This window comes from Trachurus japonicus, chromosome 22 (genome assembly GCF_045865225.1).
Source record: "Trachurus japonicus isolate A0001 chromosome 22, Traja_1.0".
NCBI lineage: Eukaryota > Metazoa > Chordata > Actinopteri > Carangiformes > Carangidae > Trachurus > Trachurus japonicus.
The window spans coordinates 24,018,430-24,041,345 of NC_140928.1; the positions used below are offsets into that span (position 1 = coordinate 24,018,430).

Here is a 22,916-nt window from a genome sequence, read left to right on the forward strand (position 1 = left end):
CAAAGCCCCTAAAGTCCCAGTTAAATATAAGATTTGGTATCCAACTAAAAGGAAAACGAAGGTGTAACTTTGGAATTGTCCACTTCTTTGCCGATGTCCAGTTTTTCCAGTCCTTTACAGAAAAGATGGCTGTTGAAATTACTCATGGTCTTTACCTCTCGTTCAGTGACTGATACAAATTGATTTCCGGGACTTTGTCTTCAGGGGAAATTTAAACCAGGCAAGGTGTTGCCTACCAGCAGCTCATCCACGTATCTCTATTGATTCATGTCTGTAGGGCAGGCAGGCTCTCTAATGGTTTCAGTGTTTAATCTCTGTCTGTTTCTACCAACCTGTCACTTTCTATCACACATGACTGCCTTTTCATTAGGCTCCTGATGTCCGACACATCGAGACGAGGCCTTTGAGGACAGAGGCAGCGTTTTGTGCAGCTTTCTCAGCCATCCCCATCACCACTTACCAGATGACAAGTTTTGAAATGTCGTAATATTGCCATGAAAGAGAGCACTAATCGGCATGTTCTGGCTCTCCTCCTGCAGAAAGAGAGAACAGCGTGTTCACACCATTCTGTGCTTTTGCAGCTCTAAATGACCTTTGTCAATATTTGACTTTTTGGTGGGGAGTCTGACTTTCTCATTGATTACTTTTTAAAACCATTCAGATCTTGGCTTTGGGCTTGCTGTCACAGATTTTTGAACTGTAGTTGTTTCCCATTAGCACCTCTAATTGGTGGTTTCATTAATAGATTAAAGGACAATTAACATAAACAGGCAGAATAGAGGTCGAAGTGAATCAGTGGTTGAATCAGTGTCGGATAATGACAGACTTTGTTTTGTTTTGTTTTTCAGGGGCAAATGCAGACAGACTATAGAAAGCTGATCGTCCATGAAAGTGCCAAATAAAACAGGACACACAGAAGTCTGTTCTATCGATTATTGTAGTTGATACAACTATAAGAAGTATTCATTCTTGGTATTGACATAGAACTGTGGCCATTGTTTGGTTAATGTCTGTGTGGATACAGAAAAAGACTTGAAATCATTTAGGTTGTACTGTTGTACTGTACTTAAGTTGCCAGGCTAAGAGCTGGGTGGGTTGTCTTAACTATGTGATGAGGATGTTACATTTTTTATGCATTTTCAGCCCCCAGACAAGAAACAAAGAACTGAGCTTTCTCCCTGCATCACTGGAGTAGTCATCTCGTTTCAGCATTTCCTAAGGCATTGTCCTCTCAGCTCTGTCTAAGTGGTCAGAAATCTGCTGGCATTTGTTTGTTATTTGTCTCCTCTCAGCATAGGAATTGAAGTGGTTTTGGTCAAATCTGTTGAAAGATGCCTAAAGCCTTTTTCCCCCCATTGTTTCTATAATCTACATTACCAAGACATGCATTATTGATGCAGAAGTAATGATATGAGATCATATAACTTAATATTATATTTATGTTTGTATTCTGAAGACAAAGAGGAAACCCACAGATTTATACAACCGGTACTTACTTTGTTTGGAGGGAAAGTATTTTGATAGGCAGGAGCAACAAAGCCGTTTTCTGTTTAAACAGCGACCGCCAGATTTGGAAGATTATAAGCAGAAAAATTGTCTGCAGTAGTGCCCCGCCAGAGATAAGAATATGGCCTGTATTAGATTACAATCTCAGGACTCAGTGCTGAATGGTGCGTCTCCTCCCTGCCCAGTTCAGGAGCCAGAGGCTGGTGGAGAATTGCAAAAGGACTGAGGGATGTTAAATGAATGGGATGTTAAATGAATGTCCTCCTAGCAAGTGTCTAAGTTGTGTATATTGTATATGGACACAGGCGGTGTACAGAACACTGACCTTGGAAACTCCAGGCAGGTGTTGAACTGGAGAAATGTTTGTGCTGTGTGGCGTTGTCCTGCCTGGAGCCCCCTGCTGATGTCCTAGACAACCCTGTGGGGGTTTTTTTGTGCTCAGTCCAGATGTAGAGAGCAGAGAACTGGTTAATGTCCACTCAGATGTCGTGTCACAGCTCAAACATAAAAAAAAAAAAGCCATAAGTATTTGAAGCATCTTTTTTGCCCTCTGGCTTACTTAGCTCACAGGCAAGTTACACCTTACTGCCATAAGATTAGAAATGTGTCTGTTTTGTGGTCTTTGCTTGGATGCCAGGTGTTGGCTGACCTTATCCCCACCGCCTCATGGGGTCGTCCTCTCCAGCAGTTGAGTGTGTGCAGATGATGCTCCAAGTCCAGTTAGCACAGATCAGCAAATCTGTGTAAATGCTCCAAGTCCATATTTACATCCTCCGTATCCGCTATCATCGGTGGAACCCAGCATCGCAACCCTAAATATAGTTTGGCTTGGGTTATCAGCTTAACTGGTGTTGGCGTAGATCAGCGGATGTAACTGGCCTCCCAAGGTGTTACCATCTGATGGCTGGTGTGATAGTGTGATAGTGATATCATGTCCAGCACCAATGTAGTGTACATTTTATTCACAAGCAAATTCATCGTGGCTTAAATTAGAATATTGATTAAAAGAATGGCAATATACTTAGACATCCGTAATTATATAACATTTTATTTAAAAGCAAACTGCTTCTAACTGTTTAACTTTACTGTAGACAGAAGTGCCACTCAAAAATCCTCAGTGAATTAAGGATCTCATAGTTTACAGTCCTTTTACTCACTCTATAAAATCTCTGATGTCTAATACAAGGTATTTTCACTAAATAAGAAGGACACTTACAGAATATTTTTGCATTTGGTGCATTTATTTAAATAGATAAACAGATGAACAGATTTTTATTGGAAACCCTGGCTCGATTCTCAGGACTGTTTTGCATTCCTCAACAGCATCCCTCAAAACATATGGTAACCACATGGTTCATTTAGTTTCCTCTGTCTGGAGTAGAACCTCTGTGCTGACCCCTACATCCAATCCAATAGTCTAGAGACTAGCAAATGAAATAGGATGTGGCAGCCTATGCCTCACCTCTGTAAGACTAAATGTAATTACTGTAATAACCACCTGCACCATTGGCTATTTAATGGGATTATGCTAAATTGTTTCATTAGAGCAGATTACAACACAGGGGACTGAGCCTCATGTGTGCATTTGTGTGTCTGTTAAGGAGATGTATGCACTTACTGGTCATTAAACCACAAGTAGATTATCATCTCTGAAACTTGAGGGCTCGTGTCAACTACCAATCAGTGTCATACAAGCTCAGTGTTGTGTACTAATGTTTATATTAGGAAGAACAGTTTGTTGGCAGATATGTGCCCGTTAGTCATCAGCTAATATTAATCAAGTGATCCTCCATTTTTTTTGACCAGTCTGTCAGAGCCACTTTTCTTTTTTTCTTTTGTCGCTCATTTATCTTTTTCTCTCCTCTTCTTGCCCTACCAGCTGTCGGTTCCTGGCGCTGCAGTTGACCCCGGCCATCCCAGTCATAGGAGGTGTGCTGTTTCTGTTTGTACTGGGCACGCTGCTGAGAACTAGCTTCAGTGACCCAGGGGTGCTGCCCAGGGCCACCCCAGATGAAGCGGCTGATCTCGAGAGGCAAATAGGTAAGCCTACACTCTTGACTATGAGATAGTTTTAGATACCAGTGCTTTCAGATATAAGAATTCATTTGAAGACACTATTTTTGAAGTTGCATTCGTGCTTCTCCTCATGTCAGCTTTCTTACTGTGTCCTTGGACATATTCCTTTACCAGCGCTGTTTATTTCACTAACCCATATTGAGTTGTTCCTTTGTATAGTATATCAAAGAGGTGTCTTTTCATATCTCTTGTTATAATCTCTCCATTCATCCAATGCTATTCTCCCTGTCTCAGTTTATGGTTACCTCTATTTTAGATGCTGTATTTTTTCTGAGTAAGCCCCTCTGCATGGTACTAATCCAGCAGAGCTCCTGTGTTTTTACAACCTCTCATACACAGTGCCAAATTATCTGGCTGATGTGTCTGGAGTTGGTCTGAGTTGCCAAAGAAATGGGGATCAGGCTTCCACTGACTGTAAAGGCACTCTGCTTTTAGGTTGAGGTGAAATATCGGTGCTGCTTTGACCAAATGGACTTTGATCTGTTTATTTCTCTCCATCCTATTCGGAGGCCTCCATTTGATGTATTACCTGACTCATAAATTGTGTTTTGATAACTTCAAAATCTAATTTATGATGTGAAAGGTAAAACTGTTGGTGCATTAGGAATCACTTGATATGAAGTAACTGAATTACCAGCATCGCAGCACTGCCCATGGTTTGCCACGAGTCACAATCAGCCACGGCTGCTGCAGTTACTGATGTGGATTCAGTCTGCTCATGCAACTCACAGCTGCCTCTTTCTTTACATTATTGCATTGCTTTAAACATCAATAATCAATAAATAAATCAATGCAACTAATGTAGGATGTGGGTACTCTCTTTAAATGTTGCTGTGTGTGTTGTTGTTGTGGTATATATTGAAATGTTGAGCAGCCATTCAAGACTTCCTTTTTCTGTAGAAACTACTTGTTTATGCAGAAACTCACACACAGAATCTGACCATTAACTGTGTGAATGACTCTTAATACTTTTTATGCTGAATGAATCATCTAAAGTTTGTGTTTACTAATTTATTATTTCACAATAGAAGTTAAAGGAAGTACCAAAATAAGGAAGATGAATTTACATGTTGAGAAATTGTATGTGGTAACATAAAGACCTTAGTGTAGGGAGAATCATGCCCGAGGGAACCTTTATGCAAAAATCTACAGTGGTATTAGATGCAGTTTAGTTATTAACCATAACGTTGCAGAACTGAGTCACCACTCTCCAGTAGTGTCCTGCTGCCCTGTAGCTAAATGGATTATCACCACTGTACTCTAAGGTTTAACTTTCTAAACCTCCCTTTTAAAACCTCCTTTAAAGTTTTGGTCCTTTTATTTGGAATGTGGAGCTTCTGTTTCCCAGCAATGGTCCTTTCCGTGCTTCAGGCCATGGGGGCCTCATTAAACAAACTCTGGACCGGCTTAATTAATCTCATTAGGAGACTTAAAAGCTTTTGGAGGGAAGGTAAGGCACAGAGAGCTTGGAGCAGCGGGCTGAAACAGCACTCTGCAAGAGCACCATGTTGTATTGGTGAGCATTTTTTCAGAGGATAAACAAATTAAAAGCAGAAAATATGAACATTGTTGACCTAAATACCATCCCCCCCCCCCTTTCTCTACCATCAGTTCACCCCAATTAGCTTTTGTTCTGTACATTTCCAAACACAGCCATTGGCTGTTTCTAAATGTGAATATCACATTGACAGACAAATGATTGCTGCGATGTTGTTGACTGCCTGAAGCCAGATCTGTGTGTATAGGCGGTGAAATAATACTATAGTCTAGGCTTGTTTTGAAGGAGTTCCTTTAACAAGTTTGTATTTTTGTGCAGTTTTTTCAGTAATTTCTGTTGGTTATAGCAACATTTTCTCACTCACCAACTTCTTAGTGCACTTGCATGGCCACAGCATTTTGAATTTTATCTTCTGAGAACATGTTTAGATGAATGTTTCGATTCGTTAAGGTGAAGACAGTTTCCATTGTAGCTGGGTGTTGCAGTGCCTTCACATCTTGGCAGTGTTTCCCTCAAACACCCACATCCCTTGGCATTTAAGATGCTGCCAGAAGACTAATAGACTGCTTCGGTGTTGGTGCCATTATGGCTACCATTATCTCTTATCCCCTTGAAAGAACCTAGCTTGTAATAGCGCAAGGATTTTATACACACATGCAGATAAAATGCACATAAATACCTCGGGTGTTTTGTGACCTTCAGCAAGGATTTAAAATAGTGAGAGGTAAAGGTTGTTGCCTTTTTCCCACAGCCGGTAAAAAAAATCTTTGTTAAAATGCATTTGCTTCTCCTCACTGAGTTACTCACTGTGTGCTGTTGCTCTTCTCCTGCTTTCTCTTTCTGTCAGTCTCTATCAGTCTTTCTAAAGCGGTGTCTTTCTATAAATAAACCACATTGCACCGTATTTCCAAATTTTCAAACACCCACCTTCATTCTTTGCTTCCTTTCTCCGGTCGCGTTGTCCAGACCCATGAACCGCTCCGCTGTTTGGTTCATAGCGTGGCAGCTTAACATGCGAGGCGTTAGTAGGACATCTGTAAGCGCTTAGCTTGATCATCCAACTCTGTCCCGAGCCTCAACAGCAACCAACCTCACTGTGTCCTCCAGGAGAAAACATTTAATGCCTGTCTCTTTCTATCTCTCTCAGCTGCACTTTGTTTTTACCACTTGTATTTGCTTTTCTGTCCATCTGTCTTGAAGCGGTGATGAAAGTGCATTCTGAAGTTGTTAAATAGTTTACAACGTCTGCTTTCACTCCCCATGTTTGCACTTTTATGTAGTGTGTTTGTACATGCTTTCTCATGTCAGTGCTCCTCATTTGTCCTCCCTATCTCTGCTTCTCTTCAACAGGATTTGACTTTTTTTTTGGGTCAATTTTTATGCAAAACTTTTTTTTTTTACTACTCAGAAAACTGTGTGGATACAGATACTAAGAAAGCAGCTGATACACTTAGCGAGTGCTGTTAACCTTTTCACATGGTCATGCTGCAGTGCTCTTTACCACTTCGAGCTTTGGTTCGTATATGCTTAGTTGCTGTTTTATTTGATGTGCAGTTTGATGTACGGCTCTTGCTCACCCCATTTACCAAAGTGCCATCCATTAATCTCAGATAAGATTTTCCATAAAAACCCTTGTAGAGAAGAAGAAGACATAACTAATATTTGCTGAGTGCTGCAAATTACCAACCACCACATGACTACAGTTTGCATCTACTGTATCTTATGCATGTGCAGTGTATGCAATGCATGTTTATCCCAATTGTAACATGTCCTTGAATACTCTGGCCATCAGCAGTCCAAGGAGGTTATTTTTTTATTCACCAGCAGACTCATAAATAGTTAATGATGTTTTCAAGTCAAAGTGCTACAAAGCTCAAGTTCAACACTACTCCTATTGATCTGTTGACCTAACAACAGAGGAACTAATGTTGGTACAATATGAGACATCAACGTTTCTCATCCTCCCTGTACTTCAGAGGGGAAAGCTGATAGCTAGGCGTCTGTTGTCATCATTGTGAGCAGCAGATATCTCTGCTGTCTGCCAAATGCTTTAGGCTTTGCCTGTGAAAACAAGGTCAGAGTGGGAGGCCTGTATTGTAGCCCACCTCAAACGAAATCAAATGTGGCATGTTTGCACAGGTAAAAAAAAATGGAAAAAACAGATGAGACACTATACCGTGCATGTCATCTTCACTCTCAGTATCTTGTCATTCTTTCTGTTGTACTCCTAATCCTGCAGAAATACCATGTGCACATGTGTCAGGTTGGTGGAAGAGTGGAAAGCCAGAGAGAAAGGTAGCACAGCTTGTTGTTTATCCCAGCTTGAAACGGAGACAAGAGTTGAGGTCTCCTCAGTGCGCCACGTTTGATGTCTATGCATGTCTGCCTGCCTGCCCAATATGTCAGGACTAGACAGGCTGGCATCAGTACAGCTACCACATGCCAAATCCAAAAGACTCTCTAAAGCACTAATCAGAGTGAAAGATGGTCAGAACTGCCTGTTTCCTTGCTTCTACCTAATATGGTCCAGGCTAGCTGGTGAATGTTAGGACAGCTTCACAGTTTTTTTTTTGTTTTCCAAAGCTGCCAACTAGACTCAAGGCCAACTGAGGAAATAGATTTAGGAGGGCTTAGAGTTTGGGCTGCTGGGGGAAGGATGGGCACATCAGTAGAGGGTCCAATGACATTTAGGCTTTTCATGAGAGCAGGAACAGTCAGTATGGCTGTTTGACTTCACTGCTGGGACATGGACCGATACCCAGCCATCACCAACAACGGCAGCTTCCAGTGTTATGTTGTAACAAGCATTAGGGCCGTCGTGGTGAGCTTGGAAGAGGGTGTTAGCAGCGGATGCTTACCGCTAGCCGAAGTTAGCATCGAGCTAGCTCACCACAACGGCCCTCTTACTTACCAGTCCAGGCTTTAGTTTTCGTGTGACGTGTGAGTATCCGTACGTGGCTCCAGCGCTTCACTCAGAGTATATTTCTCTTTCTTTGCAGTGAGAGAGAGAGAGAGAGACATGCTAGCACTCGCTAACATCTGGGACAGCTAGTGCAGCTAGTAGCCCTGAGCCCTCCTACTCTGCTGCACGTAGCTTCATCTGAGCTCCGTCATTAGCTGGAGAGAAAAAAATGACTCTCGCTCTCCACCCAGAAACATCCCCATGCACAACAAAACACAGAAAAAGGCCAAAATACAGGCAGGGGGAGGGGGCACTGCAGACACAGTCACCACCACACAGCACTAGAAGCCCATAGGTGATGATTAAGACGGATTTCATTTGTATAAGTCTAGTGTTTATTTTTGGGCAAAAAACTCCAGACTCAACCTTTAAGTGAATAGAAGCGTATGTGTGCTAATCAATGTCTGGGATGTTTCCAGGCCTTTCATGAGATTGGCATGGAAAATGCGACATTGTAAAGGTGTGATTCACCTCTGGGTATTGTGGCCCTGACAAAGACGTTGACTTTGCAATGTTAAGTTTATAAAGTCATTCTTGCGGCGATAGTTCCATCTACCGTTTCTTTGCTTTAGTTTAGACTTGTGCTCTTTGCCTTGGCACCACACCGCCGTCAGTAGAGTTTCCTGACTCTTTCCACTCTGCCAAAGTGCATAATGTAATAATGAATCTAAAATTGCGTGAAGTGTGCCGCTTGTTCGGAGAGTGAACCTTGCTGAGGGAACACAAGCCAGACACCCTGCTGCTGATGCAATCAGAGATACTTGATTGGGTGACGTAATGACACTGTCTGTAAATGTGGCCATTAAAAATCTGACTGCAAGTTTAAAGTCTGTGATTGGAATCTAAAATGTTGATATTGCAGAAATAAGTTTTTTTTTTTAATGATTAATGATACTATTTGGCTCTTCTTTCTGTTGCCACCAGTTAATCTCTCTTGACTTCTCATTTCACATTGTTGCAGTATTTCCACTCAGCATCGAGGTTATGCACTTGTTAAAGTTACAAACAAAACACTGAACTTTTAGCCTGGGTTTTCTTTTTCCTTTTGTGTTTTCAGTGGAAACACAATTAAACATATTCTTTATCAACAAATTCACATGATATAGGCTACTATTGTCTATTATGTACACCCTGTTTAACCCTGTTTTGACTTTGTGTTGAAATGTGTTGTTGTGACTGTCTTTGTCAGTGTTCTTGTCAGATACTTAAAGAATATAGCCAATTACCAGAAAGAAAGAGTGAGAGCGAGAGAGAGCGCAGCTTGAGCTTTAATCACATTATATACCTTCCACTCTCTGTGATAAGACTCTGTAAATGTGCTTGTTGGCTTTTAACACCTTGTATATCCGCTCATAGAGTTGAATTTGCTTTGGCTGGAGGCAAATTTTGACGCCGCAACACAAATAAACGGAGGCCTTTTTGATTAACAGCCGTGTCTTGAGTAAGACAAGGTATTAAAGGTGACTACTTATTTCCATCTTGGCACCAGCATCCGTTAAATGCTGACCATTACGCTGTTAAATGCCACTGAACATCAAAAAGCTGGCACCATTTGAAATCTCACAGATAGTGTAGTTCACTGATTCTGACCTGATGTCCGGCTCCGACTGTAGAATTCTTTTAGAAAATAAGAAATAAAAGTGAAATACATCAGGTAGAATCCACTGATGTGTTTCAGAGATAGTCTCACTATGACCGGGAATATCAGAAGCACGGTTTGTGTAAGTCGTGTTCAAGGCCCTTTCTGCCCCTGCTGCTGCTGCTGCTGCTGCTGCTGCTGCTGCTGCTGCTGCTGCTGCTGCTGCGACGACGTATGTCCCGAAAAGAATGAGTCCCTTGTTCTGAATGACAGACCAATCATAATTCTAAAGCCGGTGCTTAAACCACTACCGTGACTCTCCCTCCTCCCTCCTCTCTTCCCCTCACCGTGGCTTACCACCTTAGGTCACTTTCATGTTTGAATTCATCGTTACTGGCTGCATAATAAGCAATAGGTGTGCAGCCAGTGGAAACAAGGCTCTATTACTAAGCCGCTTGACATCTTTACTCCTGCATTGGTGGATTGCTGGTACATGGACCTCAATCTGTCCTCCCTTATTATGACTGACAAAAGGGGGGGGTGTCAGCAAGGGAGGAAGAGTTTAGCACAGTTCAACATGACAGAGACAGATGGAAACTCCCTGAAAGTAGCCATCATAGAGAGGGAGACGGAGAGTAGAAATAAGCAGCACTGTGTTAAAATTTGCAGGAGAAACTTAATCTTACCATTGTGTTTTATTCTCCCCGGGCAATTAAAATGTATACGTGCCGGCTTGTGCTTGTACTTTACAGTATGAAACTATGTTTGATTTCCCTGCTGATGTGAAGCTTTCTTCATTTAGCATCTGCTCACAAAACTCTCAGTATCCAGAACGGGGTTATGTAACACAGTGGTAGGTTTTATACACCCTCTCTATGACTTAAAGCTTCCCCTGCAATCTGCCACTTATGTAAATTTGATCATGAGTGCTGTGGAGAGTCATTTTTATACTCTTTAAAGGTCCCCTCTGGTAAAATAACTTTTCTTTTCTGTTCTCCCCATTCCGTAGTTTTTGGCCAGTCTAGCGGCTTTCAGTGACAGATTTGAAAAAAACACATCTATAAAGACATGATGGTCAGTGGATGATGGAGCTACAGAGGGTGGGGGGGTAGAGCAATATACAGAGTAGATGTGTGTCGCAGTATAGCTGTTGTTGGAGGAAATAATAAAACATAAAAAATACACCCAATATTAGGGCTTTGACAACGAACTTCGAAATTCGAATATAATTCGAATATTAAAAAAATAACCATATTCGAACGAATATTAGGGCAGCTCTAAATATTCGAACCTGTAATAAGCATTATTTTTGGTAAATGTGTTTGCCTGAAAACGTAGTTTTCAATCCAGATTAAAGGCTTTTTTCAGCCTGTTGAAGTTGTGAAACGCGAGCTCATTAGCATTGATCACCTGGGGCTCCTGTACTTACAGTATGACGTTATCACGTCGTTAACGCCTGACGCCTGTTCACACGTCTTCACTGATAAACAATGGCGGAGCAAAAGGCTGCGAGTGCGACCATAGATACTCTACAAACCACGGAGGAAAAAGTTGAAATATGTGTTTCCTCTACATTCATTTAGGAGTGGCGGGCCAGTTTTTTTTTTAATTGTCGCAAATACACCACCGCAGCATGTCATCCGTTCATTTATCTCCGCATAGCGCTGTTTCTTATTGGCATGCGCGCGCGCGCGCGCACACACACACACACACACACACACAGAGAGAGAGAGAGAAGCGCGCATGCAGCATGCATGACAGTGAAAGCGAAACTTATACCGCCTCCCCCCCCGTCGGACAATCCGGTCGCTTCGGGTGGGGGTCAAAATATTAAAAAAATATTATCCATAAATATTCGAATATATTCGAATATTAATATTAATAAACAAACGAAGTTCGAATATGATTTTTTGGACAAATGTCAAAGCCCTACCCAATATGTATATCATCATGCTTTTGTTCCATCCATGATGCTTCCTCTCTCTTGCACTCTCTCCCACGCACACAGCTTTCTTCTTAATGCACTTAAGTGGGGGAAAAAAAATCTATACATATGGCTCACTTTGGTAATATAATAAAAGTATTAACATAGCTTTTGTAATCATTTTTCAATAGGTTATCTCAATACATTACTCTGTGTCCTTGTGGATCACATCAGGCTTCATCAACCAATGAGACGTCCAGGGTGAAGCAGCAGCTGCGTTGCCCCGCTCTCTCCGCTGCCATATTGCAGCTTGGTCTAATACCTGACCAGGCTGTTTTCCCTCGCTGTAATCCTTCACTCAGACACTTGTCACATCCAGACTACTGAACTGAGTCCTTGTGGCCTTGGCCAAGACCTTTCTCAGTTCAGCCCAGAGTGACAAAGTAAGTGACGTTTGAAGCAGAAGACATTTATCCTGAGGTGGCCTTCGTCCGGATGGAGAACAGTTCACCTCATGTCACGGAATCACTTCCCCTCACATGTACCACAGAAGAAAACGAAAAGAAAAGATTTAACAATACAAAGTGACACAATTTCTTATGATTTTGTGATATTGTGAATGACATTAGGCTTTGCTTTGCATTCGTGCAGTCGTTTGTTGACTATTCACCGTGGTTTCATACTTGAGCAAAATGACGTGACTGCTCTGTTGTGCGTTTTGGGTTTGTTACTTAACCTCAGGGTGGCTGTTTGTAACGCTGCCCCCTCGCAGAGCGCTCCACACAGTCGTTTGATTTCTCTAGGCCAAACCGTATGTTTGACTTGACGAAAAAATTGTCACAGTCAAGACAGTCATAATATGTTTTGGAGAAACAGGGATATTTACATAATTTCAGCCTACACAACTGTAACAGAGGAGAAGCACAGACTAGAAGGAAATTGAAAACAGTGCAGTGTTTTGCCCACAGTGAAGAGCTGTGTCAGTTCTGCTGTTTTGTGACCCAGCCACATCTGAAATGATGCTCAGGAGCAAGTCAAGTCATTAAAAATAGCATCCATCAGTCTTTGCATTGTGCAAAAAATATTTTTGCAGTATTTTATCTGTTCAGGGCTGCAACTCTGCTCTGCCTTGAATAAAATCATATGATTAAGATTTTTCCTTTGCCATGCGGTTCCACAGATGTTTTTTAAAAAGCAGTTTATACCTTGAAAAAGATTTGCTCTGTCGTTTGACAGGTGCTGCTGCTTTTCATGGCTTGGTTCAAGCAAGGTCACACGGGAGAGACTTCTCTCCTGTGAATTTCCACTGAATTTCTTAAGCTGTGCAAGTTGACCGTCACTGAACCGCAGAGCAACTTCCTCAAATCTAATCTTTTTAGTTCTAGTTTGTTTTTGCACTTGTTAATGTAGGCAGTAGTTGTAGTCACAGTTGATATATTGATATTTCAGATCTAATATTTTGAAAACATTGATGTAAACTTGTCCTGTACTTACATTTCTCCTACACTGCTGTGTTTCTTTCCTTGCTTCCAACAACTGGACAGTTCACATGTAATACCACCTCACTAATGTTACATCTTTACAAGTTGGTGGATTTGTTATTGATTCCTGGATGCCTCACACCTTATTCCTGCTTTTCAGAAAGACTTTTGATAATTATCCACATACAACTTCTCAATGAGGGGATATAACCTGTTGTGTCATACTTAGTAGAGAAAGCTGCTTACTTAGCTGGTAAACCTGTGATTAGCTTTGATTTAGCTAATCAGTTAATCCTGACTTGGTCATTCACTTGAAAACTTCTAGTGCATTTCAACAAGTTGAATTCAGTCTGTTATATTGAGTCATTGTTTCCAGTTTTTTGACTGAAACCTTTGACTTGTTCATTTTATTCACGTCAGACTTTGAAGAAGAGCAAAGACTTTCCACACAAGTAATGTTTTTTTTTCTCTTATCTACTTTTACAATAGCTTTTGTATTAACATTGGAAACTGCAACAGGCATCACTCACTGCTTTCCAGTAACGACTCACCTTCAGCTTTCCATGAGGCATCACATGGCCATATGTTACAAGTTATTTATAGTCAGTTTGAAAATGTGTTTTTGTCCAGTTGGCTGCAGTGTGCAAGACCCTGAAATTGGTGCTTGAAGGAACAGAATTTGCTTTGTACCTCTCTGGTTGTAGTTTTACATCTTAGCCATCACCATCATACTATAATCCAGTACACTTTTCCAAATGTGATGCTGAAGACTCCTGTTTTCTCTCCTCCACATACACAGCAGGATAGCAATTAGTTTCCCTTTATACCTCACCAGGCAACGCCTCGCACAGTTTGGCTGACATTGAACCCTCATTTAACTTTGTGCCTGAGGGTGTAAGCGGGTACACGGGATGTGTGTATGCATGCGTGTTGTATTGCCTCACTTCCCAGTCTACCTGGCCCTATTTCGTAGCTTGAAGCACTCGGGCTCGGCCCCATCCCTCTGAGGGATCCCCCGCTGCCCGCTGTTGTAAGGCTAAACTTTGGCTGCCAGGATGGCTAAACCTGCAAAAAAAGGCTTTGTTCAGCAGAAACACTACTTTGACACCCTCTCTCACCCTCCGCTTTACTGCAGGCATCCATGAACAAGTGTGGTGAATGTTGATGGGCTGGTTGAACTGCACTGAAGGCGTGACCACAGCTGATTTACAGGAAGATGTGTGGAAAAACCTGAATTTCCAGTCGGGTGTTTAAGACTTATATTTTTTCCATACCTAAACATATCACGTACACTCAAATGTAGTCCTACTGAAATGCTGTCATGTAGAAGAGAACTTTCTAAACTTCTGTATAAGTGAAAAATACACATTTAAACCATGAATAATATTTTCTTAAACATTAACCAATGAGAAAAAATAAGCCTCTGTATTTAATTTATAGATGGAGGAGGAGTACTGCAATGTTTTTAATGTATTGTGTTGCAATTTAAAACCTTATGAGACAAGATGTAAATGCTTAATTTTTGCTGTGTAAGAACCACCCACAGCTGCATCCTTCCTGAACTGTGTTTGACAGAAATGGCAACACGTAAAATATAATTAAATTCAATAGCCCAGCTTTGACCATGCCTGGGAAGGTTTGTGCTGGTATTATACTGGCATTACCTTGTATTATTTATGTCCACAGGGGAATGAACATCAATATCAAGTATATTTTTATTCATTTGGCAGTATTTGTATATTTGTTTTCCACATGAGGATGGTCAAAAATAACAGCTTTGGAAAAGTAATGCAACACATACTGCAGTGTTTAATGTATTACTGTAGATCGGTGCTTCTAGTGTTTTAGTGATTGTGTTCTCAATGTGCTCTGTTTGCACAATAAGGAGGTCACACCATTTAAATTAAAATCATTTTGTGTAGAGTGTATTCTGGCCAGCACGCCAGTATTGTCATAATATTGATGGTTCATTCAGGTAGAGTCAGTGGCAGCTAGTTTGCCTCTAGTTTTGGGACAGCTCTGCTTTTTAATCGGCTTCTGATCATGACGTATACATGTCATTAAATAGCTCTACCTATCTTGCAACACTTAATTCAGAGATCCCACGTTAGGCTTCAAAGAAGTTTCCCATAATGCTTTAGAGAAACCCTAAAGTTAGTCATCACAGCTGTGTATTTGCCTTGACAGGATGTAATGTTAGAGTAAAGTTTACTGCACTGTGAATACCTGGACGATGTCTCATATGCTGATTATGGTACACTGTGCAAACTGAATTCTGCTCTGAACTGTTCACACATACACACACACCCACGCACACACTCCATTTGTCATCTCCCTCAGTGGAGTCTGCTGAGCGGGCATAAGAACAGAGGGAGAACAGAGGAAGGAGGAGAGCGCACTCTGGGCATTGATCAGGAGAGAGATGAGTTCAATAGAACAGAACTCGCTGGCTGCGTTTCCTCTGCTCTCTTTAAGAAATGTCAAACACCCACACAAGCCCCCCCCCCCCCTTCTTTAACTAACACACATAAGCCACTCTATTAGCAATGCAATGGGCTTCTTTGTAAATGATCTCAAAATGATCTTCCCACTCACAGTCTCCGGCTCTCACGGTGCGTGAGAGTGCTCAAAGCGAACGGAGCAATAACAGGATACAGGCTCTACCTTTTATGGCATGAAAATCACTATCATCGCTCTCATCCTTACCATTTAGCCTGTCATCACTTTGTTCACAAAAAAACCCATTCAAAGCAGTTTGACTCCATTTTCTTTTTTTGGTATTAAAGTCTGAAGACCGTGCTGTTAAGTGCATGTTAAACTCCAGGCTGTTGTTAACATTACCTGGACTGGGTTTGCAATTTTAGTAACCACTGATTTCATTTTATTCAGAAGACAGGACCTCTGGTTTGAGGGTGATGGTGTTTTATCAGCTGCACAAAAGGTTCTTTCTGGTGTGACACCCAACAGCAGAATCTGTGTAGCTCATGCAAAAGAGGCATAATGGTGGGTCTAATTAAAAATAATGAGCTGTGTGGGTTGTCCATGTTCAAGCCTTTTAAGCCACTGATAACACGACACCTACCCTTCATCGTAGCAAGGGATGTTTGCAGACCGCCGGTAATGATTTCATGTTACCATCGTCCTTTTCACATTCGCTGGTCCCAAGACTAATAAAACCAGATGACCTGAGCTGGCTTATCTGACAAGGAAAGGGAAGGAAAACCCACACTTCTTTATAAATACAGTATCTGAAAGATGTGAAAGAAATAACGATTCAAGCATACAATTAGTTGTAGATTGTCATATTTTAAAGGGATAGTTCAACATTTTGGCAAATTGGCCCATTGCCATAATCCCTATAGTTTTAGGAGTAGGTTCGTTACCTTTAATTGTCGGTGCAAGCTATTTTTCGAACGGCGGAGCAGAGTCGTGAGCTGCTCAGAGCTACGCTACGGAGGCTAGTGGGATTTCTTGGTTTCCCTCATCAAACTCATCAAATACACAATCCAACAAGACAGAGTTGTTTTCAAGGTAAATTCATGCAAAACCGCTGATGCACGTTTCCGTCGGGGGCAGTTTTTTGGCAAGCAGTCTCTGCATTTGCCTCGAAAACAACTCTGTCTCATAACGTCATACGTTATTCTTAAAACTATAGAGATTATGGCAATGGGCCAATTTGCCAAAATGTTGAACTATCCCTTTTAAGGGTTTGAAGGCAGCATGACATGTCTTCTTGCTAGACTGCATTACATAGTATATGTATTTTCTACCTAGTAGGAACCTGGTAATATTCATATAGAGTGCTGCTGTCTGAGAAACAGTGACGCTAGACGTCATACAGAGTGAAAAGCATTTAGTAGGCTAATGTTAATACATTATAATAACATGTAACACAACTATTATTGTTGGAAATATGTTAAGTTGTTCAGTAAACCAGTGTCTCTGCCTTCTCATATATTACTCATATCGATCGTAACCCACTCTCTCTTCCAGCTAATCACCAGCATCTGTTGCATTTTGACTGTTGAAATGATTGACTCTGACCTTTATTGCTTTTTTGTGCCTCTGGAATATTCTCACCTGCACATACAGCGCAGAAACACTCTTTTGATGTTGGTTTTTCTTATGTATCTCTTTTGTTTTTCTTTTCTCCAGATGTTGCCAATGGCAGTACGGGCTACAGGCCTCCTCCCAGGACCAAAGAGGTGGTAATCAATGGGCAGACAGTCAAACTGAAGTACTGCTTCACCTGCAAGATCTTCAGACCGCCACGTGCCTCCCACTGCAGCCTGTGTGACAACTGCGTGGGTGAGTGAGAAGGATGCTCTCTAGTTGTGAGGTTGCAGGTTTTCTGACAGTATTCTGTATAAATGTTTTTCTTTTCTCACAGAATTCAGACAGTAGCATAAAAGTAGAAACACAGTCATTCACCAAACAGTCTTCTACTACTCTGTCTTTCTCTCTATTCACCACCACATACAAAAACACACATCTTCATGTGAGCCCACAAACCAAGCTAAGTGTTGAGTTTGTGATTTAGACCTACAGGGTATTTACACTGCATATGCTTAAAGGAATTGGCATCCACACAGAGGAGAGGGAGGGAGTGGTGAGACTAAACAGAAAGAAAACAGCACCATTATAGTTGATTTTTGCTGCTCTTCACAACCACATGCTCCGTCTCTGGAGACAAAGGGAAGAGCACAGCTAGGCAATTACTACAAGATACAGAAACCTGTGTGCCTGTATCTCTCTCATCAGGGTTTTTGTGCTGCTCTCTCATCAGAGACAGCTCCTCCTTTGAATGTCTGTTTCCTTGTCAGAAGTAGAACCGACTGAAAATCTGCAAGACAAAGATGAGGAAGTAGTAAACAAGGGAAAAAAAAGACGAGGAGGTGGTAATCAGATGCAGCAGATGCACGCTGGCAGGAAAGAGGACAGACTGGCAGCTGAACAAAAACAGGGCAGGGCAGTCATTTTCACAATCAGGCCACGAATGTTGCTACAGAAAGGTGCATTTGTGCACATTTAAATTTTGCATTAATAAAGGAAACCGATGGGCTGTAGTTCTTGATTTTAATTTTAACATTAAGCAATGTGGACATCTTATTTGAAGCGGGATAAAGTAAATTAATGATAGATTTCAACCAGCACAATCACAGGAGAGAGTTTAATTGTCATTTGTTTGTGTGGTTTAAAAATACATTTATGTCATATTTCTGAGGCTCAGATGGGCCGGAAATAAAAATGAGAAACAGACACATAGCTGGACTCTCCATGCTGCTGGTGGGTGTCAGTTGTAATTACTTTTTGTCAGTTGTGACTCATGTCCCTTTCTTAAAAGTCACTTTTCACATCCAAGGGCTAATGTTATGCAAAATCCACTTATACTGGTTTTGTAGCGGTTATATGTGTTCCCGTGGCCTTTCTCTGACGCCCGGGGGTGAAAAAAAAAAAACAGACAGTTCACACCCTTAATTGATTGCTTCACTTTTTTGAGATCGTTTGCCCAAACGGGCCAGTTGGAAATGCTGCTGATCCTGACGTTGAGATATTTCCAGAACAGTGACCGTCCGCGATTGCAACATTATTGGGGTATGTCCTGTTGAACTTATGGGCTACAATAATAATCATCAATGTTGTTTATTTATAAGCCCAGGGGACTGAGACACTAAATTTTTTTTTTTTGGTTTTCCACTAGCACTTGAGCACGACGTCCGACACGAGAATCAAACCCTCTAATTTTTTAAAAACACACCGGAAACAGCAACCACTGATCTGTACTGAGACTTTTGTTATTCTGTCACCCGAGTTTAATGATGCTGGAGAAAAACACGCTGTGGTCCGTCATCGAGGTGCAAAGAGTAGATACTGAGCAAGATCTGTAGTTTACCTTAGTACTCGCGAGTACCCGACCCAGTGCAGGACTCTGCTGTGAAGGTGAAGACATGCGGCGGTGGTGTATTTGCAACAATTAAAAAAAAATGAATGTAGAGGGAACACTGAGATGATAGTCTCATAAACTATTCTATTTTTTTTTTTTCTGAACGTCTATTTGATCATTCAGAAATCATTGCCCGGCCCCATCCCTATTTGCAATGTCAACATTAGCACATGGTACCTGTAGCGAAAACCACATCCTCTCCCTGTGACTGTGGAGTAGATGTGGTTTACACATCTAATTTGCATTTCAAGGTGCAGACACAGAAACGGCTCGTTCTCAGGAGAGCTACTTTTAGCCTGCTAGAGCCGCAGGTTGATTTGGGGGCAATACGTTACAAATACAATGTAGTTGGACCACTTAGACCTGTGTGAAATGGTTGAAAAACAGCATAATATGGGACCTTTAAAGTGCATCTGGACAGTACCTTTCATCCTGAAACTTCAGAGCTAAAACTGCAAAATACTTGTGCATGCATCATTGAAAAACTGTAATCAAAGACTTTTTCTTCTCCTTTCCAAACACAGCAAGAAGTCAAGTGAAATCTTATTTATTTATTGTGGTTAAATGACCCTTGCGTGGTTGCTAAGTCTGCAGTGATCTGTATTAGTAACTAACTGGGCTGGCACCCAGTCTTAAGCTGGAAGTAGAGATCACAGTGGAGATCTGAGTGCTTCCCCTACGATAGAGGCCGCTCATAAGCGTGCAGAATTATGACACACGCACCACTCCTCTTCCATTCCCCTTGCAGTCATGCTCTGTTTTCTTCTTTAGAGCATATAAGCAGAACAAAATGATCTGCTTTTTTTTTTTGAATTTCCAGTTGTAAGCATTCATAAACATTGGTTGTTGTTTATGCATGGGCAGAGGGTTGGGATTTGTTGATTGATTTCTAGAGTGATTTTATGTCTGCTTGCTGTTTATTTTTTCTGAAGAGCTTAATTACAGAGCATTAGATGACACTTAAATGATCCTCCTGGGGAAATTATTTAGATGTAAGCTTCAAACTATTAAATGCATTGAACAAGTATTGCACATAATAAGTACATGTAGTAGAGTGGCTTCTTCAAGCTTTAAAATAATCATCAGAAGGAAATATTATTGAGCAAATAGCTGCTACATCTGGTTCACATTGTTTCTGCAACCCCTGCCACCTGATGATGATGAGGAGGTTGATAAATGTTCTCAAAATTGAAGGAAAAAGAAATAAAAGAATAGCTGATATGCTGCCTTCTGTCATGAGGGTTTTTGTTTTGCTGAAGTTCCTTGAATATCTGTGGATCTCTCGGGTCATAAAATCCTCACATGGACTCCCAAGAACAGGACAGTATGAACACATGCTAGGGTGTGTTCATTTATACAAGAGTATTAAAGGAGAAAAAGCTATTTAAAAAAAAAAAACTTTTAATAAAATTAATTAAAAGTTAATTTTCGGATGCATCCAAAAGGTTTGTATGCTCAAAGCTTTATTTCTACTTGTGGGAGTCCTCCATGTAGCCGCATCAATCTACAGAGGGATTTAGCCTGGCAGGAAGTCAGATACAAAAACAGCATAGAGCATTTTTCTCCCAACTCCCAGTCGTATATCATATCACTATCAACTTTATAACTGGTGGCATCCGGCCCAAAGTCCTTCAGTCAGAGGTTAAAGGTTAAACCTTGTTTTGGCTTTTGGGTTGGAATTCTTTTGTTGTTTATAGAAGTTATCACAAACTGAGAGTGTTAGCTCTCCATCCTCATAATAAAGGTAAAGTTAATGTAAGTTTAAGGGATGATATAACCAGGAATAGGTCAAAGTGGTGTTCATTTTTAAAAATATATTAAAGAGCTTTTCTTTAAAGCTCTTAAAATGTATTTAATTAAACTTCAGGATTCTTCCATATACCATGTAGATACAGAAGAATAACAAAACTCTCTCTTAGCATTGTTGGTCCTATAATGTTAACGACCACTGAGGCCGTCTGTGGTCATAATCAGATTTGACTAATAGTAGCGGTTCCCTTTCTAACAGCAGGCTCAGTTTCCCAGACACATTTCAACCATGCACTGATTAATGAAGACAAAAGCAGGTCATTTCACCTCACTAAACAAATAATGTCTCTGATTAATTAGTTAAATAGCTACCACTGTGCACAGCTAGTAGTCCAGAGCGGGGTCTGATTAGATAACCACACTAACAGTAAACTCTCCACTCTCCAAGCAATCAGTGAAATGATGAGTGTCCTGGAGCTGCTCATGGATTCCTTTAATGAAATACCCCTGGCTGGCTAATTTTCATTTGGAGTAGTTGAACGCTTCAGACCGCAACCAGAAATTTAATTTGTATTTTGAATATTTTTCTATATTAGATATTTCCTCACATGACACTACTGTGCTACGTGATAACACTTTGTTCACTTCCACAAAGCTGCACACTCCGTACCAAAGTGACTTACAGTCTCAGGTCAGCGTGTCATATTGGAAAACCCCGGTTGTTCTTGGAAGGGACATAAACAACACTTTTCCTTAACAACCTGTCCTTTGTCTTCATTTTCCCTCCGACGTCCTCAAAGCTTCTGATGTTGAGGTCTTTCTGGAGGCACTTTATCTCTTGACCCAGCAAAGAGCTTCTCCTTTCACACTCTCAACATTGCAGAGTCCCACTTTGATAGAAATGTTTTCAGCCATAACACGTCATCTGGGCCTGCCTGTAGTTTTTATTAGCTGGTTTATATAAATGGACGGTTTACACTGTCCACTACAACATGTGAAATATTTCTATATTGTTATGCTAAGACCCAGTGGGACACTTGTCTTTTCCCACAGTTCTGGATTTGTGTTCTCTGTTTACATGCACTAAAGTAACCTGTTTTTTAATGTCTTATGAATGGGGAACCTGGGGTTCTTAATAAAAGTAACAAGGATGAATAGACGTCTTCTGGAGATTTTAAAGGGATAGTTCAACATTTTGGTACATTGCCATAATAATAAAATAATAGTTTTAGGAGTAGGTTGTTGTTGTTTTTTTTTGGGGGGGGGGGCTTTTTTTGCCTTTAATGTACAGGACAGTTGAGAGAGACAGGAAATGGGAGGCAGAGAGGGGGGTAATGACATGCAGGATAGGGCCGCTCAGCATGGGATTCGAACCGGGGCCACCTGCAGTGAGGACCATAGCCTCAACACATGAGACGGGTGCTCTACCAACTGAGCTAAACACCACTCAGGAGTAGGTTTGTTACCTTTAATTGTCGGTGCAAGCTATTTTTAGGATGGCGGAGCAGAGCTGCTAGCTGCTCAGAGCTTCACTATGGAGGCTCATGGGAATTCTTGGTTTCCCTCATGAAACTCATCAACAAACAACTCTGTCTGGTAACGTTGTGTTATTATCTCATAGCGTGGTGAATGTGCAGGTCACAACTTGTCCACCAGAGCGTTTTTGGAGTTGTTGGATTGTGTATTTGATGAGTTTGATGAGGGAAACCAAGAAATCCCATTAGCCTCCGTAGTGAAGCTCTGAGCAGCTCACGGCTCTGCTCCGCCGTTCTAAAAATAGCTTGCACTGACAATTAAAGGTAACAAACCTACTGCTATGACTATAGGGATTATGGCAATGGGCCAATTTGCCAAAATGTTGAACTATCCCTTTAAGCAACAAGGATGGATAGGCGTCTTCTGGAGATTTTAAGATAAAATGTAGCCTACTAATGAGTTTCTTTTTTTCACAAGTCCATGTGCTGTGACATCTGTTCCTAGGTGTGTCCTTGTATCCAAAATAAACTTCTCTGGTCTGTGTGTGTCCTTGCAGAGCGTTTTGACCACCACTGCCCCTGGGTGGGGAACTGCGTGGGAAGGAGGAACTACCGTTTCTTCTACATGTTCATCCTCTCACTCTCCTTCCTCACCATCTTCATCTTCGCTTTTGTCATCACACACATCATTTTACGTAAGTAGCAGGGAGGAGGAGAAAACG

General features: G+C 41.2%; 1 protein-coding gene across 3 annotated transcripts in view; it reads left to right on the forward strand.

The window, feature by feature from the left end:
* Positions 1-22,916, forward strand: part of LOC146964102 (palmitoyltransferase ZDHHC14-like) — a 47,802-nt gene that overhangs the window by 11,134 nt on the left and 13,752 nt on the right. For all 3 annotated transcript variants that reach the window (XM_085768527.1, XM_085768529.1, XM_085768528.1), the window contains exons 3-5: positions 3,386-3,546; positions 17,182-17,334; positions 22,752-22,889. In XM_085768527.1, coding sequence (XP_085624653.1) covers positions 3,386-3,546; positions 17,182-17,334; positions 22,752-22,889 — 452 coding nt within the window. The remainder of the gene's footprint in view (positions 1-3,385; positions 3,547-17,181; positions 17,335-22,751; positions 22,890-22,916) is intronic.